A 22,029-nucleotide genomic window follows, 5' to 3' on the forward strand; every position below is an offset into this window, starting at 1 on the left:
CGGCTAGATTTTGATACATGATTGGAACGTCGAGCGCCCATCCTCGACTCTCGCCAGTTGTGGTGGCTTCCCGAATACCTGCACTGGGGTGATAAACGTGACTTGCGGATCATTGACGGGATTGGACGATGTTGGATCTTGCAATGTCGAAGGCAGAACTGGCGGATTTGGAGAGATAATGCTCATTCAAGACTCTTAGCTATTCATTGAAATCAATATCATTCACCTGCAACTCCTTTTCGCTGGCACTTGGTTAGTACCGATGGACGTGGCGCAAGCTGTGACCAATACCAGAATTCGGCCGCTTGAGCAAGCCTTACGGGCCCAGAGACCTAGCTTCGTGGAAGTTTTGTGTTTGAACATCATTGGATCCTTTAATCCAGAATACAGGGACCAGAGCTCTGCAGGCATTTCCGTTCAATATTCCGCTTCACTCCGTATTGAGGACAATGATGCCTCCTTGGCTGCTGCCTTTGACACTTTGTCATGGCAACTCTTGGGTGATTCGAGCAAAGTGCTACATTATATCGAAACGAACATTCCAAGAGAACTTCCTGGCACCTATAGGACTGGGATCAAAATCGCCAAACTGCAGAATTCAGGGGATACCTCCTCAGAAGCAAAGATCACAGAGTGCTTCACCATTCTTCGAGAGTTTTTGGAAATCCAGGATATTACAGGCCAATTAAACACTGTGGACTATGCACTTAATATCGTCAACAATAAACCCTTTCTGGGAGCAGAGATGCTCACAGTGTTGGGCATCTGGGTTATCTCCATCAGAATAGGAACTCCGTTTACATACACGGATTTTAGATCCGCCTTCTCGAGCAGGGTCCTCTCGACGTGAGCTGGCGGATTAGATCTTGGAGGATTGTACAATATGTAAATTATGTATCGGGAGGACTTGTCGTTTTGCGCCCGAACAGTTGTTGGGAGCTGCTTGAGTGCCCCGAACTTGTGTTATATGGACTTTATTATACAACACGTTGATTATTTTCCGATGAATAAAGAGCACTTATTGGATAATGCAAGACGACCAGCTTCCATTCCCGACCATACTGTACTTGTCAATCTTGCGAAACAAAACATGATGCTCTTCAAAGCTCGTATCCCATGTCTCTGTAATAGGCTTCCAGAATGCTCTACTTGCGAGCACGGGGTCGTCCTCTTCGAATTTCGCATCCGATGAGTCCTCGATATCAAGACCATGGATACCGTCTATTTTCTGCAGACGTAGGAGAAAATGTCGATTTTGCCTCGCCTTAAATTCAGTCTCTAGATGTGGTATGTCCCACTGTAGACATGCGATCCAGCGCTTATCGTCATTTTTTTCTGTTGATGATGATCCAGATTCAACCCAGGCACTACTCCAATGCCCCGCAGCAGTGCCAATCCTGTGCGATAAAGGGATTTCATCTTCCGGAGGAGGGATATAATGAGATCCATGGCGAGGGTCACCATGAGCCAAAGCTCGAAACACATCGACTATCCTCTGTTTGATTCCTGGATCAGCTGCGTAAGCGCTGGCTGGAATTCGGAATGAAGTGATTGTAACATGGGCGCCATCGTCTCGAGTCAAATGAAGGCCCGATAGGGACGATTCGAGAACTAGAGACACTGGTGGAATGTCTCCTCTTAGATGGGCATTCAGAGGCGATAGATACCGGAATGCTTTCTCCGGGTTGATGGAGTTGATGCCCCCTTGCCATGCTATTTAAATGAATACTAATCAAATCAACCGACGGAAACTTATTTCTTACTTATCAGAACATCAACGAAGGATTCATCCTCTACCCAACGCCCCCAAGACAACTCCTCGAGTGCTTCGTCCTTGCACAAATTGCGAAAGGCTTCATTCAAGACATGTTCAACGGGCGCGTTCGGAGTTAAGCGATATGTCAATAACTGCGAAAATGACCTCGACATGATTTCGGATATCGGTTAATTCACACAAGATTCGACAAATTCTACGAGATTTGTACGGTCGAGGGATAATGTCGTGGTGGACGTGGAATTAAGTTGAACGAAGGAAAATCGTTGTCTGACAAGGCAACGAAATATGTTAAAAGGAAGACGCTCAGGCACTGCTGACTCCAGGGTTGATCACTGTCAGCAGTGCGTACCGTTCCCCCAAAATTGTGCAAAGATCGAGTCATGTTGTAAAGTTCAGGATAAAAATTCGATCGTCTTCATTTAATTTTCCCAAAGTAAATCCTTTGTTTCACGTTTTATATTAAAGTAGGGACAATGTTTTGGCCCCCATGATGCTATTATTAGGGTTATATTCAGCTTGACAGGGATCACAAACTGCTATGTTCCCCACAATATGCATACCTTACTCATCTTAAGCCCCCCATAGTGAGTGATGTAGAGCAGGAGATTGGTAAAATTTGTTTATGGCGGCGCATAAGGCGTCGATTCAAAGACCAACCTTATTTTTCGCCTGAGCACTCTATCAACTCAGTAACAGACTGGAAGACTCATACCCAACTCTGAATCATACAGGAAAAGGACTTGACTGCATCTCAAGGAGGTAAACCTAATATAACAGGCAATGCCTTCTATTTTTAAATATTGAAGAGTGAATCTCATTTTGCACCTAACCCTCACTGAACCTATCACATACTAATACTACATCAATTCAGTCACAATCAGTGGCATTATACAGTCTACCGCATATGGCGTGACCACTTTTTGGTCCTCAAGTAATCAAACGCTCAAGACTGTTTCGTCCCAGTTTCGCTCCAATCGATATCGCTCAAAGTCACTGCCATAGCGAAATTACGGTAATTATCAGCATTTGATACCGCTTTTCCAGCATAATCTGGGTTGACAGCCATCATGAGTGAGCCGTCAAACCCATAGGCTTTGACTTTACTTCCGTTGTCCATGGTGATGACAACGTCAATGACTAAAACGTTGGTTAGAATTTTCGCCCCTTCGGCATTGAAGATACAAACGTAGACTTACTGTTCTGTCCAATAAAGTGCATCATCTCATGTAGGAAGACTCCTCCCGGAACTTGTTGCGAGTCAAGCGATGTTCCTACAGCGAGCGAAGACTGGCTCGAAATACGATCCGATAGTGTTTTGCCGTTGAATGCACCCGCGCACATCATAATAAGACTGGCCTGCCACCAAGTAATACCATCCGGTCGACTGAGTTGCTGGCCCTTTGAATTGTATGGCGTGCAGATACTTGATCCGTACTGTCCTGAACTGTCGTACTCAATGTCAGGGATCAAAACGGAGAAGTACGGATTCCAGCTGAATCCTGGTTGAGCCGGAGCTGATACGCAGATCAAGTCAGCCTTGATAACTGAAAATTAAGAGGCTTCTTACTGATTCCTGGAAGAGGGTCATCGGGAGGTGTTTGACCGACATCTCCCAATTTATTTGCGTATTTCCATCCAGCATCGGTGCACATCAGCCTTGCACGAGTCGAAGTAGAACCGCCGAGGATATTCAAAACGTTTTGATAGTTGCCTGTATCGAAGTTAATTCTCAATTCATGCATCCTGGTTTCTTGATACAACGGATTTACTAACTCAGAGCAGTCTGCAGCGTATCCTGCCCACTAGTAATCCAAATCTTATTCAAAAAACTAATCTGTCGATAGTTCACTCCCCAAGAAGTGAACGCAGTCTCGACCAAAGTCTTGTCTGCATTCTTGAGTCCACCATTCAGCATTTTCTGAATAGCCGTAATGGCATTCTGAGCCAGAGTTTTGGCATCGTTGACCATTGTGTCAACATCGTAACCATCACAGTTTCCGCCCTGGGGAGATGGGATAGTTGACCAAACACCGCCAACTGGGCCTGCAGCGGTTGCTGGAGAAGTGGCTGTAGTCGTAGTAGCAATCGCTAGGGAGGAATATGGGATGGTCATGGAAATGGCCGATAACAGGAAGCAACTATTGAAGAGCTTCATTTTGGCTGAATAGAGAGAGAAGAATGCAATTTTTGCTGAGGAATAGTCCAGAGATTGAAAAGAGTGACAAGGCGAACGATATTTTTCGGGAACGAACGGCGACTCGAGGGATATGAAAGACAACAGAAGGTCTTCTTGACTTATACCGGACTAATATGACAGCTTTCACAATGTCTCTGGATGGATCTAAATCCCAGATTCAAAGTTTTTTAGATAACAGGCATCTGAGCGTTATATTGCTCCTGGTTATGCTGATCAATGTCAGAATCGGCATCCTTGAATGAACTTTCATAAAAAGGGCCGAATAAAAACTTAATTCATTCATTTAACAAATAAAATCAGTAAGTCAAATTAAACCTCATAATCATTCTTATAATAGAAGATTTTTGATTGTATGAGTCCCAGCAATCTAGCCCTAAAACATCTTGAAGCGGCCCCCAGTTGAGGGTGGCTTCACATTTGCTGAATCCATCCCGGCCACGGTCTGAGCACCTAGTCCATAGTTGTCAGCAAATAAACACTGATATGCAAGGAGCAATCTGTTCCTCCTATTAAATTTCTTTATAACTCGTGTTTTTATATTAGGAAAAGTTTCAGACCTACAAGCACTGGAAATGTGGCCCCGCGTGTTATGGAGACAGGTCATAAGGTTCACATAGGTAGTTTCAGGAGTGAATGTATACTATTTTGGCATTATCAGATATCATGACCATACCGATGATATTCAAGAATTCTCAGGTTGTGGGTAGTATTTCTAGAAGCTCACCCATCTTCTTCCAACCGATTTTCACTCTCTTTCGGTCGCTCATTCCTTCCTTCGTTATCTTTATGCGGCAGCCGACGTTTTGTCGAGATGTTGCACATATCACTCTTTCAAGGCTTGCTAGTATGGCTCTTAGCCGTGACCAGCGCAACTGCTGCATCAAGCTCTTCTAGTGCTGCTGTCTCTACGAGAATCCCTAGCTCTTCAGTCTCCACTCCTGCTCCATCTCAGTCTGTTGTGTCAAGCTCGGGCACAACCTCTACACTCCTTTCTTCCAGTATGTCAACTAGCTCGAGCTCTAGATCCAACTCTTCTGCTGTTGTTCCGAAATCCAGTTCGACCACATCCAGTTCTGTGTCGAGCTCTACGATCTCTTCCTCTACTTCGCTGGTTGCTTCTGCAACTCCGACTAGCTCGTCCAGTACTAGGTTAGGTCAATTATATGAAAAGTTATGATTGTTATTAACATTTCAAAGCTCTTCCAGCACGAGTCAGAGCTCTACAGCTGTGATCAGCTCTTCTCGGCCTATCGTCCCTTCGTCTACATCGTCATCAAGCTCTTCTGCTTCGACGACTACACAACCCGGCTCTTCTCAGCCGATCACACCAAACACAAGCCAGACATCTACCTCAAGGTATTTAAGATATTCCCTCAAGATCAAGATTTGATTATTGACACGTTCTTCATCGGCAGTTTTCAGACTTCTTCTGCATCCTCGACCTCAGCATCTGCGACTTCGACCACGCCCTCCAGTTCTTCTAGCATTTCAAGTGCCCCAGTTACCTCATCATCCAGTAGTCCAGTGGCTGTACTAGCATCGACAAGCTATGTCGTTACCTCAGGGTCGTCTACCATCACACCTGTATTCCAACAAACGACATACTCGCAATACTCAACTTTATCCAGTACCCTAACTTCTAGCACTACAGAGTCTAATGGTCACGTCGTCCCCCTTATCATCTGGCCCGGTGGACTAGGATGGACTTGTATCCTCTTCTGTGGCGGTGGTGGAGGTGGTGGTGCCGTTTTCGGGGGAGATATTCCTTTTCCAACTGCTCCTCCTGAAGATCCAAATGCCACTCCAACCAACACAGATACACAGCCAACATCGACAACACAGTCCAGCTCATCCAGCAGTTCCTCGAGCTCGTCTAGCTCCTCAAGTTCCTCCGGAACCTTTTCGATTTCCGTCTACCCTTCTGGCATTGCGGATAGTTTTGACTACGTGAGTGCAGACGGTTCGATATCATCCTATCTGGCAAAGATCCGTAGCGCTATTAGCAGCATGGATAATGGAAGCTCCTCCGTGGCAGTCCAATCTTCAAGTTTCACAACATCGGCGTCACCGAGTCCTTCTATTCCGGTTACTACACCAACTTCTACCACTATGCCTGTCTCTTCCACTTCGCCCGCGTCTACTACTGGTACACCATCACCATCTAGCACGCCTGTAGTCTCCACGTCTGCATCGTCAACACCAGCACCAATCTGTAGCGAGGGTAACAACTCACTTATGGGATTCAATAATGACCCTTCCTCTTGGTGTTTCTGTGGAGGACGTGGGCCATTTTCGACAATTCCGTCAGCGACTACCTCATATTGTGCCTTTTCGACATTGCCCACGGAAACTATTTCGCTGACTTCTATATCGACATCCATTGATACTACGTGCTCGATTACTACGTAAGTCTGACCAAAGGGTTTCTCTTAGTTTCAAGATCATATTTGAATGTTGATCTAAGTGCTAACTTCTTCGGTAGAGGCACATTCACTGTTCCTGGCTCTGCAAGCACTACCATAGATACCTATTGCCAATGTGGCGAGACTATGGCAGGCATTGCAACGACCACCAGTGGCAGTGTTGTACTTGCAGGCTGCGAGGTTGGGACTCCCATGCCCATAGTCTCTACAGTCTCAACAATCCCACCGCCCCCATACCAAACCGGCACTTGCGACCTGCACATCTTTGAAGCATCCGAAAGCTACCAAGATCCATTATATGTACAGTTCAACATCACTGATGGTGCTAACAATCTCCTCACCAGCCAAGACTTCCAATTGAAATGGGGTGATAATGCTACAGTTTCAGCCACAGACTCAAAATTACCATATGATATTGATGTTGAATTTTTCAGGTCGGCTTCAGAATCGAAAGTGAAGAGAGTAGGGTTTCCTCCTCCAGTCACCGTGAACTGGGAGAATTGGATTCTGGCTATTACGGCTGGGGGCACCTCCTGGACCGACAAAGACATTGACTCATCGAAACTGCCGTATTGCAGCGTCGGGAAATGGGACAATGGGGACTTCTGGGATTGGCTGGATAGCGTAATTACCCTCGGTGGTGATGAGCACTTGCCGGTGAGTTAATAATCGGATCGTTCTGGATTTTTTTGAGAATTTGGCTGATGAATGGTGTAGAATCGGCAAATGGACTGCCATTGGACGTGCTAAGTCACTCCAATAACCTTCCTATTTGGGTAAACCGTTGATAATTTGAATAGTCTAATACATGTAGTCCACAGTCTGGCCCCTTGCAAACTGCACATGCACCACGTGAATGAACCATTACATGTAAGGTCCAGATCATGTATATTGACATAATTTACTTCTCGAATGCCTGTTGAACATTCCGTGTGCAATAATGGCGGTCATCTTCGGTATATCCGGATGTACGTGCCGTGAAATCGTGCAGGAAATCCTAGTTGATATTTGATTAAAACATTTCGTGGCGTCCACATACGTAATTCTACTAATTCAAAGCTCCAGTGATCTACAAAATGTTCTCCAAATTGATCATTTAGGCTAAATCTTTTTGATCTTTTTTCATTTTCAGTTTATAAGGAGAGGCTTGTGCTTGGGCTCGGAGCATCTCCGAACCCCGCAACTGAATCCCTAGGTCATAATAATGGCAGCTATGAAGCCCGAAAAACTGCGTTGAATTACAAACCCTAGAAAAGTCTTCCAACTTGGATAATCAGGTTATTGACCTCAAAGTTATCAGTCCATTGCGTGCATCATCGGACCCTTTCCGGCCAGCACAAGTTATTTCCTAGTTAGGCATTTCCTGAAGTCTGTGTACATTGAGTCTTGGAGCTTGTTTATTCAAGGCATGGCTCTCTCCGCACCCCGCTTGCGGATCCCCCGGCTTTAGCTTATATTAAGTCACTTCATGCCCCAATTACGTACAAAAGGAATCAATTCTAACTGCCAATAGTGAAGTGTTGTATGTGGAGAGACATGCACGCCAATGTCAACTGGTGGCAACCAGGTTTAATCAGGCTAAAATGAAGAGATTAATTTATCCAAGCTGAACTAGAGGTAGAGTGCAAGATATTATTATCCGTGAAGATCAGCAGATGGCGTAAAGTATGGGGAACCTTGGGAGTAAGCAATAGCTGCGGCAGTTATAGCAAGGGCATGGTTTGAAAGTGACACAGCAGTAGACTAAATAGTATAAATACCGCCATGTATTCACATGCCGGTGACACAAAATCTCAGTTCATCCTTCGTTCTCGTTGGTGAATACGGCCTCTCATCATGGTCTACACCGTGCAATATTTGGCTGTCGTTGCGGCTGTACTCCCTAGTGCAGTATTGGCTCAGAACAACCAGTCTTATGCCAATTACTCCTCCCAATCCCAACCGGATCTCTACCCCCAGACTCTGGCAACTCTGAACCTCTCCTTCCCGGACTGCATCAATGGACCACTCAAAGACAACATCGTATGCAATACATCGGTGAACTATGTCGAGCGAGCCGAAGGGTTGATTTCGCTCTTCACCCTCGAAGAATTGATCAACAACACCCAGAACAGTGCCCCTGGAGTTCCTCGACTGGGTCTACCACCATATCAAGTATGGAGTGAAGGCTTACATGGACTTGACCGAGCCAACTGGGCAAAGTCCGGCGAGGAATGGAAATGGGCAACATCGTTCCCAATGCCGATACTGTCTATGGCTGCTCTCAACCGCACACTTATCAATCAGATCGCTAGTATTATTGCTACCCAGGCTCGCGCATTCAATAACGTTGGTCGTTACGGACTTGATGCTTATGCGCCAAACATCAATGGCTTTCGTAGTCCGCTTTGGGGTCGTGGTCAAGAGACTCCTGGTGAAGATGCGGGTTTCCTTTCCTCTTCCTACGCATACGAATACATCACCGGCTTGCAGGGCGGGGTTGATCCTGAGCACCTCAAGATCGTAGCAACTGCAAAACATTTCGCTGGATACGACCTTGAAAACTGGAACAATAATTCCCGCCTAGGTTTTGATGCCAGCATCACTCAACAGGATTTGGCTGAATACTATACTCCTCAATTTTTGGCAGCTTCTCGTTATGCCAAGGCGCGCAGTTTTATGTGCTCGTACAATTCTGTCAATGGAGTTCCTAGCTGCTCTAGTAGCTTCCTTTTGCAAACTTTGCTAAGAGAGAACTGGGATTTCCCCGACTACGGCTACGTTTCGTCAGACTGTGATGCTGCTTATAACGTTTTCAACCCTCACGGTTACGCTATTAACATATCTGCTGCTGCTGCAGATTCTTTGAGAGCTGGAACTGATATTGACTGTGGCCAAACTTATCCTTGGTATCTGAATCAATCTTTTATTGAAGGTTCCGTCACTCGGGGTGAGATTGAGCGTTCCCTGATTCGATTGTATTCCAATCTTGTCAAGCTTGGTTACTTTGACGGAAACCAGAGCGAGTACCGACAGCTAGGCTGGAATGATGTTGTAGCCACTGATGCTTGGAACATCTCCTACGAGGCAGCTGTTGAGGGTATAGTGCTGCTCAAGAATGACGGAGTATTGCCGCTCTCCGAAAAATTGAAGAGTGTCGCTGTTATTGGGCCTTGGGCAAACGCAACTCAACAGTTGCAAGGCAATTACTTCGGGCCTGCACCATATCTGATCACCCCCTTGCAAGCTGCTAGAGACGCTGGATATAAGGTCAACTATGCATTCGGTACCAATATATTGGGTAACACGACGGATGGGTTTGCAGCAGCCTTGAGCGCCGCGAAAAAGTCAGACGTTATCATTTATCTTGGTGGAATCGACAACACCATCGAAGCTGAAGGTACCGATCGTATGAATGTCACTTGGCCTGGAAATCAACTTGATCTCATTCAACAACTCAGTCAGACTGGAAAGCCGCTGGTTGTGTTGCAAATGGGTGGTGGCCAGGTCGATTCTTCATCACTCAAGAGCAACAACAACGTTAATGCTCTTGTCTGGGGTGGATATCCCGGTCAATCTGGTGGCAAGGCCATTTTCGATATCCTGTCAGGCAAGCGTGCCCCAGCGGGTCGTCTTGTGACCACACAATACCCTGCAGAGTATGCAACTCAGTTCCCCGCCACAGACATGAATCTCAGACCGGATGGTAAGTCCAATCCTGGTCAGACGTACATCTGGTATACAGGCAAGCCTGTGTATGAATTCGGCTATGCTTTGTTCTATACCACCTTCAAGGAAACCGCAGAGAAGCTGGCTTCATCATCCTTCGACATCTCTGATATCATCGCCTCACCCCGTTCATCGAGTTATGCATACAGCGAGCTTGTGCCATTCGTCAATGTGACTGCAACAATCAAGAATACAGGCAAGACCGCATCTCCGTATACAGCCATGCTGTTCGCGAATACCACCAATGCCGGTCCAACTCCTTATCCCAATAAATGGCTTGTCGGGTATGATAGGTTACCAAGCATCGAACCCGGGAAGTCAACGGAGCTTGTCATTCCTGTGCCTATTGGTGCAATTTCTCGTGTGGATGAGAACGGTAATAGAATTGTATATCCTGGTGATTATCAGTTGGCGTTGAATGTGGACCGTTCGGTTGTGTGGGATATCAAGTTGACTGGTAATGCGGTGACGATTGAGAATTGGCCGTTGGATGAGCAGGAGATTAAGCCTGATCACAAGTAATTGGATGTATTAGGTTACTAATATCACATAATCTTAGACTGAGATAGTAAAACCATTTCTTGATCCTTGTGCAGAATTGTCCAGTAACACATAGCTCAAGTACATTGAACCACTTAATACAGACTTGATTTTCTTTGTCCATATCATGAAGTCCCAATCTCTCGAACCTTATACTCAAATAATCCATTCGACTCAACCGCATTCCGATCCCTTACTTTCATTGCCGTCGTCATTCCAGCCACGGGGACTTTGACCTCAAAATACCTCCCATCCGCTGGCGCATCACCTGCTATCCGGTATGGAAAAGGGACGTATTCAGGCATCAGTCCCACTTGGCTCAGAACCGTACCCTGATCCCATGCAATATGCTCATGATACAACCTATCTCCTCGGATATTGACTATGGCGGTCATTGGGATTTCCAGCTTTTTACCTGTTTCAGGTATACCGGGGATGCTACCATCTCACCCATTAGTACAGATAGAAGCAATGACGAAGAAGAAGCATACAGCCAATCTATTTCACGGTTATGAGTGACTTTATAAATGAATTCGTCAACCACCCTGTCAATTCCAACGGTGCGACTAATAACTTCTAGCTCAGCATCTGCCGGATTCGAGAAAATGAAATGATTTGTGTAGAAATGTGTGAGTTTCTCCCGGCCAACTCCCCCCGTCATCTAGTCATAAGTTAGCTTACATTTTAATCTCAAGCGTTTGAGAGGTTATAAAACTTACAGTCGGAATATGATTAACATACGGCTCCTGCACCATCGTACTCATCGTCCACTGGACCGAACGATTCTCAAACTCGAAATATGTATGCTCATCCCAGATCTGTTCCAGATCAAAGTACGGACCATTCATCAATGGCTTGAAAAAGGTCAAATTCCGCGTGTGTGATAAAGCTTCTAGCGAGTAGGAAAAGTCGTCTTGGAATGGGAGCGCAAATGAAGACGATTTTGCGCTTGGATAGGTGTAAAGCCGGTTTGGAGGTATATTTTTGTTCTCCGTTGTGGAATATGATGGCTTGCCGGTTAGATGTATTAGGCATGGAATAGGGGATGCTGAAAGAGGGGATTTATCGTCTGGGCTGGCATAGATGACGGCGCCGGAAATCTCAGTTGTAGATGATAACAATGGAGCTACGAGATCCCACAGGCGACCATTGTAAACTTAACGCTCGTCAGCGTGTACAGTATTGTGATTTGGAACAGTCAACGTCCTCACCGACTATACCAACTTTTTCCTTGGGCACACAATCCTCTGATCGAAAAATAGCCTGAGTCGCACGCTGAAGAATGCCCTCGGAGGACATTGCCCTTTCCTGTATCTCAACCACTACATAGCTCTCCTCAGCCCACTTGATAAGTGGCGAGGGGACACCATTAATTATTGACAGATTTGATTGAGGGGCATCCGGTACGATCAATATCATACCAGGCCCAGTTCCTCGTCGAGATAGAGGTTGTAACATCGAAACTCCAGAGCTTACCTCCGTACAACGAGGGGATGGGAGGGGGGGTGGAGGCTTGCTGGTATCAACGTACATTGTGTTTGATCTCGTGTCTGATAAGTTGTGAGTGAGCAAGACGTAGTAATTAAAGGAGAGGAAAAGCCATGATTCTGAGAAGATTGAACCTGTTAGGTAGAAATGTGCCAGGAGATAAGACCCTTCGGAACAGATCCGATAATCAGCTAGAGATTTTTCTACGGCTAAGTTACCGGTACTTCCCCGGGGTAAATTGACACGCATGCAGTTTAGCGTTAAGGCGGGTAAGTTCTGAGAAGGTACTTGGTGCCAGGTAATATTAATCTACATAGAGCATCGCAGTCTCCGTTTCTCATATTAGATCATTATCAATTCCTATCTATCATTGAATACATTCAACACTGGATTTATAATGATATAAAGGAAAAGATGTCGCGTCTAAATAGGTTCATCTCTAGGTTCAATCAACACCTCATTAACAGCAACATGTGCTGGTTGCGACAGCGCATAAACAATCGAGTTTGCAACATCAGCAGGGTCCAGAATCTGTGCTCCGGTTGGCTCGCCGTACTTTTTGATAGCTTCGGCGTCTGTGGACATGTTGAGTAGGTCGGTGGCAGTGTTTCCTGGCTGCACACTGGTAACGCGTAGTCCTTTACCAGCAGTTTCAAGGCGTAATGATTGTAAAGTTGCCTCAACGAAGAATTTGCTGGCAGAGTATACGCCCAGACCGGGGAACACTTTTCGCCCTGCGTCCGATGAGATAGCGATGATATGGCCGCTGCCACGGGATAGCATTCCCGGCACAGTACTTGATAGACAATGCAATAGACCCTTGCAATTCACATCAACGGTACGTTCCCACTCCTCGGTCTGCACATTCGCCATCATGGTGAAGTACATAACACCCGCGCAGGAAACAAGGATATCAACTGGTCCAAGCTCGTCGGTCGCCGCGCGAACGAGCTCTTCAACCTGCTTCTTTTCCGTTACATCCGTCGGCCGTATGATACTCTTGGCCTCAGACGTACCGAATTTGCGCTGCACAGCCTCCAAAGCTTCCAGACGTCTCGCACCAAGTGCGACATGGCAACCTCGCTCAACCAATGCTGTAGCAACAGCAGCTCCAATGCCAGATGATGCGCCAGTGATCACTGCAACGCGGCCGTACAATGGCGAACTATTGGCGGACTTTCTAGTCATAGCGACACCTTTTCGGGGAGCTCGTGGTAACCAGCCTCTAGCAAACCAATGACGAGTATAGGTACTGAGCAACGCAGTATCAACCTTGGGTCTCTCGACTGCAATTCGGAAGGGTCTTGTTTTGCTATTATTCAAGACTACAATCCCGTTTAGAAAATCGACGGTCGGCATGCCACTTCGAAGGATATCCACAGTAAAGGCGCCGTCCCCACCTTTTCCAATACCCCGCCTCTCATTCCACAGTTTGATCCATTCATCCCATCCCACTGGTTTTGTTGGATAGCCCAATTGCTCGAGTTGCTCAAAAACCGATCTTATGGTAATGGGATCGGGATCTCCCAAGTGAAATATAGTCTGTTGAGGAGCTATCTGAGTGGCAAGATGTATGATCGACTTGCTGACAAAGTCCACAGGAGTCATTTCAGCTCGCCAACCATCCACGTCTGGTGCATACCCCAGTCTAATTGACTCCACAATTATTGCAGACAGTAAATCCCAGGCATTGGAGGCCCCTGTGGTGCTGTGTCCACTAATAGTTCCCGCTCGATGGATTTTCACCGGTAATCCACGACGGCCAGCTTCCAAAACAAGTTGTTCAGCTACCCACTTTGTTTGTCCGTAACCATCTGGAAGTTTTTCAGGCACCTCTTCGACAGGCAAGATAGTATCTTCCGACCAGCCTTCTTTGCCCGATGGGGGCAACACTCCGTTCGTAGATACATATTGCAAGGTAGCGCCACTTTTGCATGCGAGACGAATTATCTCTCTTGTCCCTTCAACGTTGGCTTTTTGTAGAGCAGCGTATGGATATACTAAGTTCACAGTAGCTGCCGCATGGACGATCACCTGCACACGAGAAGCCAGATCGTCGAATTCTTCGTGGGAAAGACCGAAACAATCCAAAGATAAATTTCCAGGAAGTATTTCTACTCTTTCCATGATCGAGTCGCGCCACAACCCTAGGTCCAAAAGGTTCTTACGTATTCTGGCAACAGCTTCCGGTTGGCCCTCAAGGGTCGGTTCGCCGAAACGCACCAGACAGATGATTTGTGCATTCGTGCTCTCAATCAGATCATTGAGAAGAAAAGCGCCAAGAAATCCAGTTACTCCCGTCAGGAGCACGGTATCTGCCTTATCAATGGGACATAGATTGACGTTGTGAGGCCTAATGTCGTCTTCTAACGTGGAGTCTTTTCGTAGGATGGAAGGAAGCTCTGCCTGGATCGCCGCACTGTGCCCGTCTCTTGCTGCGCGAACTGCTGTGAGATGACCAGCTAAAGTGGGGACTTCAGCCAATCGTGCAATGGGTACTCGAAACCCGTAATTCTTGGAGAGTCTTGAGGACAAGTCCGCGAGCATCAAAGACTGTCCGCCTAAATCGAAGAAGTTGTCCTCTGGTTTAAGACTGCTCTGTGGTACCTTGAGAATCGTAGCCCAAAACGCAGCAACATCTTTGAAGCTGACCGAATCCGAGATTTCTCGTTTATGGTTACCATTGACTTGAGCAGGATTTGGCGGCGGTGGAAGACTCTTAACGTCTACTTTACCGGAGACTTCGTTGGTGGGCAAAGCATCCATCTCAACCCAGAGTGTTGGAATCATATAATGTGCAAGATAGGGGGCGAGTGCACGACGTGCTTCCGGACTCCGTCCTAATTCATCGATGGCGATAGGCGGGCGATCCTGTGAGGCTTCGCGGTCGCGGACCACATACGCAACCAATTGTCGCTCCAATCCCTCGCCATGAGCAACGACGCTGCAATTGCAAGCAGCGAAGTGCTTCAAGATCTCACTCTCAACCTTACCTGGTACAACCGAATAGCCGCGCAACTTAATCATTGTGCCAACTCGACCGCTGATTTCGAGTACGCCAGACGGTAAAATACGCGCTCGGTCGCCCGTCTTGTACATGCGAGCACCTGGTGTCGTGTCGTAAGGGTTAGGGGAGAAGGCTTCTGCCGTTGTTTCAGGACGGTTGATATATCCCCAAGCCAACATGGATCCGCCAATGAAGAGCTCTCCGACTTCGTTAGTGGTAATTCTTTTACCTTGTTCATCCAGAATATAGGTGTGCTCGGGGTCCATAGGTGGTCCTACAGGACAGTAAAGAGAATCCTTGTCGTACATTTCGCGAATATCGCCACAAGCAATCTCGTGAGTCTCACATGCGCTGTAGCAGTTGAGTAGGCGTGTGTGAGGAAGCGCTTTCATTGACCGTCCAGCGAGATCTGTGGTGACGACTTCACCATTGAACCAGAGAGTACGCAGTTCTGGCAGGCGAGATTTGATATCTGGGTTAGAAGCAAGCACGGTCGCAAGAAGAGTGGGCGTCATTAGAGTCTCCGTAACACGCTTGGCGGCAAGTAAATCGACTAGGGCAGCAGGATCGTAGCTGACTTCGTCCGGCACCACGACGACAGTGGCTCCTCGTAGCAATGGGCGTATAATCTCCCAAATGAAGAACACATTGCAGGCCACACGGTCGCCTGGCTTGACATCTTGTACGAGGAACCGCAGGTTATATGATAGCACAGGAGCTCGATGTGGGTTTGCGATTCCCTTGGGTTTACCCGTTGTTCCTGATGAGTATGACACAAAAGCCAGTCGATCCAAGTCGTCATCCGCCGGCAAAGGACCAGAGTCTTTGGCGTTGCCGTTCAGCTCGGTAGAAAGCTGCTGCTGATCGAGACATATCACGGATACCTGTTTAACAACCTTGGATCGTTCGGTAGAGTGCGTTATCACAACCGCCGGTTTTGCATCTTCGATCACGTCGGAGAGAAGGTCTGGAGGGTAAGCCAACTCGAGGGCAAGGAAGGCACCACCTGCGCGCAGAATGGCCAGACAGGCAATCACATAATGGGCGCATCGCGGAAGGAGTACCCCGGCCTGCACGTTGCGACCAACGCCGTAGCCGCGCAGACGCCCAGCGAGCGCGTCTACCTCGGCATCCAGCCGGGCATAAGTGTATGTAGCGTCGCCATCCTCCAGGGCTACGGCATCGGGACTGACTGCAACTTGCTTGATGAAAAGAGCCGAGAGGTCTTTGGTGGTATCGATCACAGGTAATCCTTTCGTCATTGTGGGTGTATTTCGTTCTTTGGCATCCACTATCTACAATGGAACACTGGCATGGATCTGTGGTAATAATTTACCAGATACGATAGGAATCACGGTATTGGGGAACGATAGCGTGATAAGTATATATGAGGCCCGGCGGACTAGAAAACAGGGTCGCGAAATGCGATTCTGGCGGCTACAGTTAAAACAATTGCTCTCTGATAGGTGAGATACGTGGCATGGCAGTCGACGAAGCCGGTCTGAAAATAGACAACCAAGTTGTAGGTTTGACTAAGAGAAATGCCGACGACAAATCAGACGTTCTTGAGAGCTGTACTCGGACACTGCGGAGAGTCCTATGACCAGTAAAAGGAATGATGGAGAAGGAAAAAGAAAGGTGAAAGCTTGTCTACACAGCAGAGAGAGTAGAGGGGCAAACCAGATGAAAACTTTGTGGAACGATGAAGCGATAAGGCGATAAAGCTTAGGTGCCTTGGTGCCTTGAGGAATCTTGAAATAAACAGAGCCCCGTGCAGTTCCAGAAACATCCAGACTGGCTGATTCTCTGTGCACTAGACTGTAGACGGCTAGATTGTGATAGAAATATAAAATGTTGAGCCAATCACAAACCCGGAAATTTGTACGGTCAGGAACATTTTAAGCGCTTTGCCCATATAGGACTAGCCTGCCATGTTTTCTGTTGAGTCTCCGAAGTTACTCTGTACTATGTATGACCCCATTTGCATGTGATTTCAAGATCTAGTCTGCAGGATGCCTGTAGCGATAAGAGGCATTCTTCTTAAGACCAGATGAAGCAAGCCAAGACAAACTGCTCAGTGCGTTAGGTTTGACTCTGATCTCTTGATCCCATACATCTCTCGCTGGCCCAGCCTGAGTTAGCCGAATTTCTTCAGCCTTGCTCCTGCTATTCCCAGCAAAGCAATTTTTTGATGTCGCGTGACGCGGCTTGTTCGTTAACCCTTGCTTTTTCTTCTGCCCCCAATCTCACTTTGTCTATGACCCTCAAATTCTACATTCAACGTAGCAGCAATGAGTCTGGAACTGCTTAATATGTATCGACGAGAAATTGTACGTATTGGTCTCTGCCAATTGACGTCGTCGTCCATTGTGCTGAGCGATATTCGGAGGAGACATGAAAAATGAACTTTTCCAGACATTCTCAATTACCACACAGCCTGGGACGTCGAAACATGTATCCCGATCGCTTTTGTTGATTATGGGAGTTCAGTAAATTGTAAATTGATCGAGACTCATTTCTTGCATGCCCTAAGGCTTGTACGGAGTACATGGTGGCCATAAGTCACTGATCTTTGTAGATTTAAGGTTGGGACTAGGGATCGAGGGTAACCGATGATTCCCGAAGTCCAACGGTTGAATCATCTTGCTTTGCTCACCGTGACTGACGAGTCGTAGGTAACTCAAGCTGGAATAAGGTTTAATCCAAACCTGGGGTACTAGACGGGAATCAGGAAGATAAGATTTTTCGCATACCTAGGTACTAGGTAGAGCAGTTGAACGACTCACTATCCACCTCACCACGTGTGTAGGTGTGCATGACCTGGCTACTTGACAACTTGACAAGGGTCCTTGGAATAACCGCTCCTGCGCGATCCTGTAGTTTGTACGGAATATATATGCGTAATAGATGCGCACAGATCTGTTACTGCTCTCCTGATAAGGATCTTATCTGAAACAGTACTATGTAGGAATTGAATGATAGACGTGATCTAACAGGTGATATCCCCTTTCGGGCAGCTCCGAGCAATGGCTTAAACAGGATCAGCGTTGCATGACCAGAGGAAAGGAAGGGATCCTGAAAGCAATGGCTCAAATTCGTACCGATCTTGTCTGAACTATTGATGCTCATGAGGTATTTTGCTCAAATGAAACGTCATACTCTGTACGTAAAAGTCTAATTGTCAGTTAGTCGACAGATAAGGAAGGATTCCAGAAAAAGTCTAATTGATTACTCGAAATGGCATGCTAACTTAGCTAAGCTAAGCCCTCGTGGCTGAATGATCTACAACGGCACAATCTGATGATAGTAACGTGCTGTCATATGGAATTTCCATGGCTACTCCTGCCATATCCCCCGGCTCGCGTGCCTTGTAGCCTCATTCATGACCTGCACTCACCCCGTACTTTTGCGCGTTTTATTACGTACTCGTTACTCCGTACTCCGCATTGAGCACGGAGTAAACAGCGGCCATCACACTCTTACAAGCGATTATCAAGCGGGGGAATCCGATGCTACGTCGTTAGTCATTGCATGCTGTCAGTATCAGCAAAGCGAACGTAACGAGATAAAATCTCCAACAGGTATGATGAGATGCCGCCAATCAGATCGCGTGAAACTGCTCGATTAGGGCTTAGGGCATCCCGTTTGGCCCCGTACCTTCCGATTTGTTCGCAAAAGGCAAGGGCGATCCTGGGATCGGCGCCGGAGTGGGCCGCCAACCAATTTTTGCGGTATTCTGATTGGTTCAAATAAAATCAAGAAAGATAAGTGGGCCGGGCTGCACAACGCCACCAAACTCTTATTAGCAATCATGGATGCGGTACCTCGAACCAAGCCAATCAGCCAGTAGCTGTTACGCAATGGGTGGACCTCCTTCCTGCCTGCAATGTCTGGAGGATGAACTTCGCTCCGAAGCCGCTCATCTCTTTTGGTGACGAATACTTATGCCTGCTCTTTCGCTCGTCCTACCTTCTCTTCCTCAACTCACTCGCCTCGTCTTACACCCAACTCCCCAGGGAGATCAGACAAAAGACACCATGTCTTCCCAAGACAACATCTCCACCGACTATGAGGCCAGCAAGGCCTCACAGCCTTGGCCCGAAAAGGGCGAAAAGGACGTTCAATCCAACGTCCCCTACGATCAAGAAGTCGGGGAGATGACAGAGGAGGAACGTCGTGGCCACGCCAAATATAACCGTCTCGGTTGGAAGCGTCTTACCGTCGTGCTTCTAGTCGAGGCTATTGCACTGGGAAGTTTGTCCATTCCTTCGTCTTTCGCTACCCTCGGAATGGTAGCAGGTGTCATCTGCTGTATTGGCCTCGGTCTCGTCGCTATTTACACGAGTTACGTTGTTGGCCAGGTTAAGCTCAAATTCCCTCATGTCGCCCACTACCCCGATGCTGGCCGTCTGATGTTTGGTCGATTTGGATACGAGTTGGTCAACGTTATGATGATACTGATCCTTGTATTCCTGGTTGGCTCTCACTGTCTAACCGGCACCATTGCCTGGATGAACATCACCAGCAGCGGTGTCTGCTCTATTGTATGGGCTGTTGTCTCGGCTGTTATCTTGTTCCTTCTGGCGCTGCCTCCCAGTTTCGCCGAGGTCGCCATTCTCGGATATGTCGATTTCGCTTCCATCATCATTGCCATCGGTATCACTATCATCGGTACCGGAGTCGAGGCACACAATGCTCCAGGTGGACTGTCTGCTGTTAATTGGTCCGCGTGGCCGAAGGAAGGCACTACTTTCACCGAGGCTTTCATTGCGGTCTCCAACATCATCTTCGCCTACAGTTTTGCCATGTGCCAGTTTTCATTCATGGACGAGATGCACACTCCTAAAGATTTCGTCAAGTCTATCTGGTCTTTGGGAGTTATAGAAATGATCATCTACACCTTGACCGGAGCCCTGGTTTACGCCTTTGTTGGACAAGATGTCAAGAGTCCCGCACTCCTATCGGCTGGTCACCTACTCAGCAAGGTAGCTTTCGGCCTCGCCCTGCCGGTCATTTTCATCAGTGGTTCCATTAACGGCACTGTCGTCGGTCGCTTGATCCACGGCCGCATCTATAAAAACTCACCGACCCGATTCATCAACACGAAAATGGGCTGGATTACATGGGCTGCGTTGATTGCAGTCATTACGATCTTTGCATTCATCATCGCCGAAGTCATTCCATTCTTCTCGGATTTGTTGTCTATCATGTCTGCGCTCTTTATTTCGGGATTCAGCTTCTACTTCCCCGCGCTGATGTGGTTTATATTGATCCGAGAAGGAAAATGGTATTCTTCTAAGAATCTGTTTTTGTCTATTGTCAACGGCATCACATTCATCATTGGTGCTATAACACTGGTTGCTGGCACTTATGCCAGTGTCGACGATATAGTAAGTTTTCTCTCTTCTCTCTACATTCTTCCTGCGATCAGCTTCTAACAACTTACAGATAAACAACTATAAGAGCGGTTCTGTCAGAGGTGTTTTTTCGTGCGCCAGTCCTGAATAAGCGATCTTTCAGAATAGCATTTCATGCATAGACCACCGTCAGGAATCGTCTCAGTTCAACGATAGCGCATTCAATGTACTGTTATGATTGGGAGGGGTCCCATTTCATGTTCCATATATCCTGTTTTGGCTACGTACAAGCGATGGTGTATAAGAATTTTGTATATATTATTTCCAACATGAGCATTGCATTGCATTTCCTCTTCCGGCCGTGTCCTAAATCCCTCATCACCCGTTTAATGCCTCAAGTAACCGATAAGATCGACATACACGTACGTAGCATTCTACTAGCGCCATGTCAACGCCGACTCTGAGCGAGATTAAACTAGCGGATGTGCCGTCGGTGGCGTCCCCGCTGTCATACATCTATACGAGGGTGGGGGAGATAAGCATTTCGTACATGACTCGTGAGGTAGGATTGATGACATAGCTTTATCTCTTTGTTTAACTATGCGTTTCAGTCTTTGTCCAGATCCGGATAATGGTGAAGGCAGGTTGCTTACTGGACTGGGTTATTCTGTGTCGGAATAGGAGTTACGAGTCAAGTGTGTATTTCTTTTGGCCTACTACGTATGCAAAAGACCTTGGATGCATTTGCTTACTGACTACGTATGGGTGCGGAATACGAGTGTTGTCCAATTCCGGTGTCTCTAGGTACATAGAGCATATGCCTTGATGCTCATTCCGACAAGTACATACAATGAACTCCGAAACAATGCAGAAAATGATTACTGTACTCAACTCTCGCTTACTTTATTCCGGGCTACATTACAATTGAATATACGGAGTTGCATCAGTCAAAGTTAACGTTATGGCTGTGGTTATGGCTGTGGTTAGGGCTAACCTTAGTTAGATGTGCATGTATCACGAAGATGCTTCAATTCATGGTTGATACTAGCTAATGCATCGCTCTCTGATTCTGTAACGTCAATCCTCTCAGAGTGCTCTTAAGTCCCCCAACTGTGATTTCTCCAAGGACAAAACTCCCACAGCGTCACAGCAATGATCTCAGATACAAGGTCGTCGTATGTAAATACTGAGTCTTGCTGATTCGTGCGATATTGGTTAATACACATGACGATATCAGATAATTCATTCCACAAAGTGCGATTCTCATTAGAAAATTGGATGCACTGAACGGATTGTCCGTAGCCGAGACGATGATCCCTGAAATTGTACGCAAAAGCGCAAAGTGAGATTCTCCATTATTTTGCTAGCAGACTTCCGGTAGCTGTCCATATTGAAACGTCTTTGATCGGTATCTAGAACTTTGCCATCAGGAGGGAATGCCACTGCTCGAACCTGACCAGAATGGCCTTCAAGGGTCTGCAGCCAAGTGTCAGTAGCTGGATCCTAGGGCTCGACTGTCTAATCACGGGACT

At 46.9% G+C, this 22,029-nt stretch overlaps 7 protein-coding genes across 7 annotated transcripts; 3 read left to right on the forward strand and 4 right to left on the reverse strand.

Annotated features, from left to right (window-relative positions):
- Window positions 1-1,018: 1,018 nt before the first annotated feature.
- On the reverse strand, window positions 1,019-1,929 carry TSTA_082090 (uncharacterized protein; the record flags this gene model as incomplete). The annotated part of the gene is made up of 2 exons (XM_002477894.1): window positions 1,019-1,713; window positions 1,764-1,929. 2 exons carry the CDS (start codon window positions 1,927-1,929, stop codon window positions 1,019-1,021), a joined length of 861 nt encoding a protein of 286 aa, XP_002477939.1.
- A 791-nt stretch (window positions 1,930-2,720) lies between these two features.
- Window positions 2,721-3,932, reverse strand: TSTA_082100 (uncharacterized protein; the record flags this gene model as incomplete). Its single annotated transcript, XM_002477895.1, has 4 exons — window positions 2,721-2,914; window positions 2,974-3,291; window positions 3,345-3,488; window positions 3,551-3,932. The coding sequence occupies 4 exons, from the start codon at window positions 3,930-3,932 to the stop codon at window positions 2,721-2,723; spliced, it is 1,038 nt and encodes a 345-aa protein (XP_002477940.1).
- An 853-nt stretch (window positions 3,933-4,785) lies between these two features.
- On the forward strand, window positions 4,786-7,063 carry TSTA_082110 (mucin-1 precursor, putative; the record flags this gene model as incomplete). Its single annotated transcript, XM_002477896.1, has 3 exons — window positions 4,786-5,116; window positions 5,146-6,379; window positions 6,457-7,063. 3 exons carry the CDS (start codon window positions 4,786-4,788, stop codon window positions 7,061-7,063), a joined length of 2,172 nt encoding a protein of 723 aa, XP_002477941.1.
- Window positions 7,064-8,233: 1,170 nt separating this feature from the next.
- On the forward strand, window positions 8,234-10,627 carry TSTA_082120 (beta-xylosidase XylA; the record flags this gene model as incomplete). Its single annotated transcript, XM_002477897.1, has 1 exon — window positions 8,234-10,627. One exon carries the CDS (start codon window positions 8,234-8,236, stop codon window positions 10,625-10,627), a length of 2,394 nt encoding a protein of 797 aa, XP_002477942.1.
- Window positions 10,628-10,770: 143 nt separating this feature from the next.
- On the reverse strand, window positions 10,771-12,178 carry TSTA_082130 (uncharacterized protein; the record flags this gene model as incomplete). The annotated part of the gene is made up of 4 exons (XM_002477898.1): window positions 10,771-11,083; window positions 11,137-11,306; window positions 11,365-11,801; window positions 11,857-12,178. The coding sequence occupies 4 exons, from the start codon at window positions 12,176-12,178 to the stop codon at window positions 10,771-10,773; spliced, it is 1,242 nt and encodes a 413-aa protein (XP_002477943.1).
- A 378-nt stretch (window positions 12,179-12,556) lies between these two features.
- Window positions 12,557-16,402, reverse strand: TSTA_082140 (NRPS-like enzyme, putative; the record flags this gene model as incomplete). The annotated part of the gene is made up of 1 exon (XM_002477899.1): window positions 12,557-16,402. One exon carries the CDS (start codon window positions 16,400-16,402, stop codon window positions 12,557-12,559), a length of 3,846 nt encoding a protein of 1,281 aa, XP_002477944.1.
- Window positions 16,403-19,177: 2,775 nt separating this feature from the next.
- Window positions 19,178-20,648, forward strand: TSTA_082150 (amino acid transporter, putative; the record flags this gene model as incomplete). The annotated part of the gene is made up of 2 exons (XM_002477900.1): window positions 19,178-20,530; window positions 20,589-20,648. The coding sequence occupies 2 exons, from the start codon at window positions 19,178-19,180 to the stop codon at window positions 20,646-20,648; spliced, it is 1,413 nt and encodes a 470-aa protein (XP_002477945.1).
- Window positions 20,649-22,029: the final 1,381 nt, after the last annotated feature.

The sequence above is a fragment of the Talaromyces stipitatus genome, genomic scaffold (genome assembly GCF_000003125.1).
Source record: "Talaromyces stipitatus ATCC 10500 scf_1105507295527 genomic scaffold, whole genome shotgun sequence".
In the NCBI taxonomy this organism is placed as follows: domain Eukaryota; kingdom Fungi; phylum Ascomycota; class Eurotiomycetes; order Eurotiales; family Trichocomaceae; genus Talaromyces; species Talaromyces stipitatus.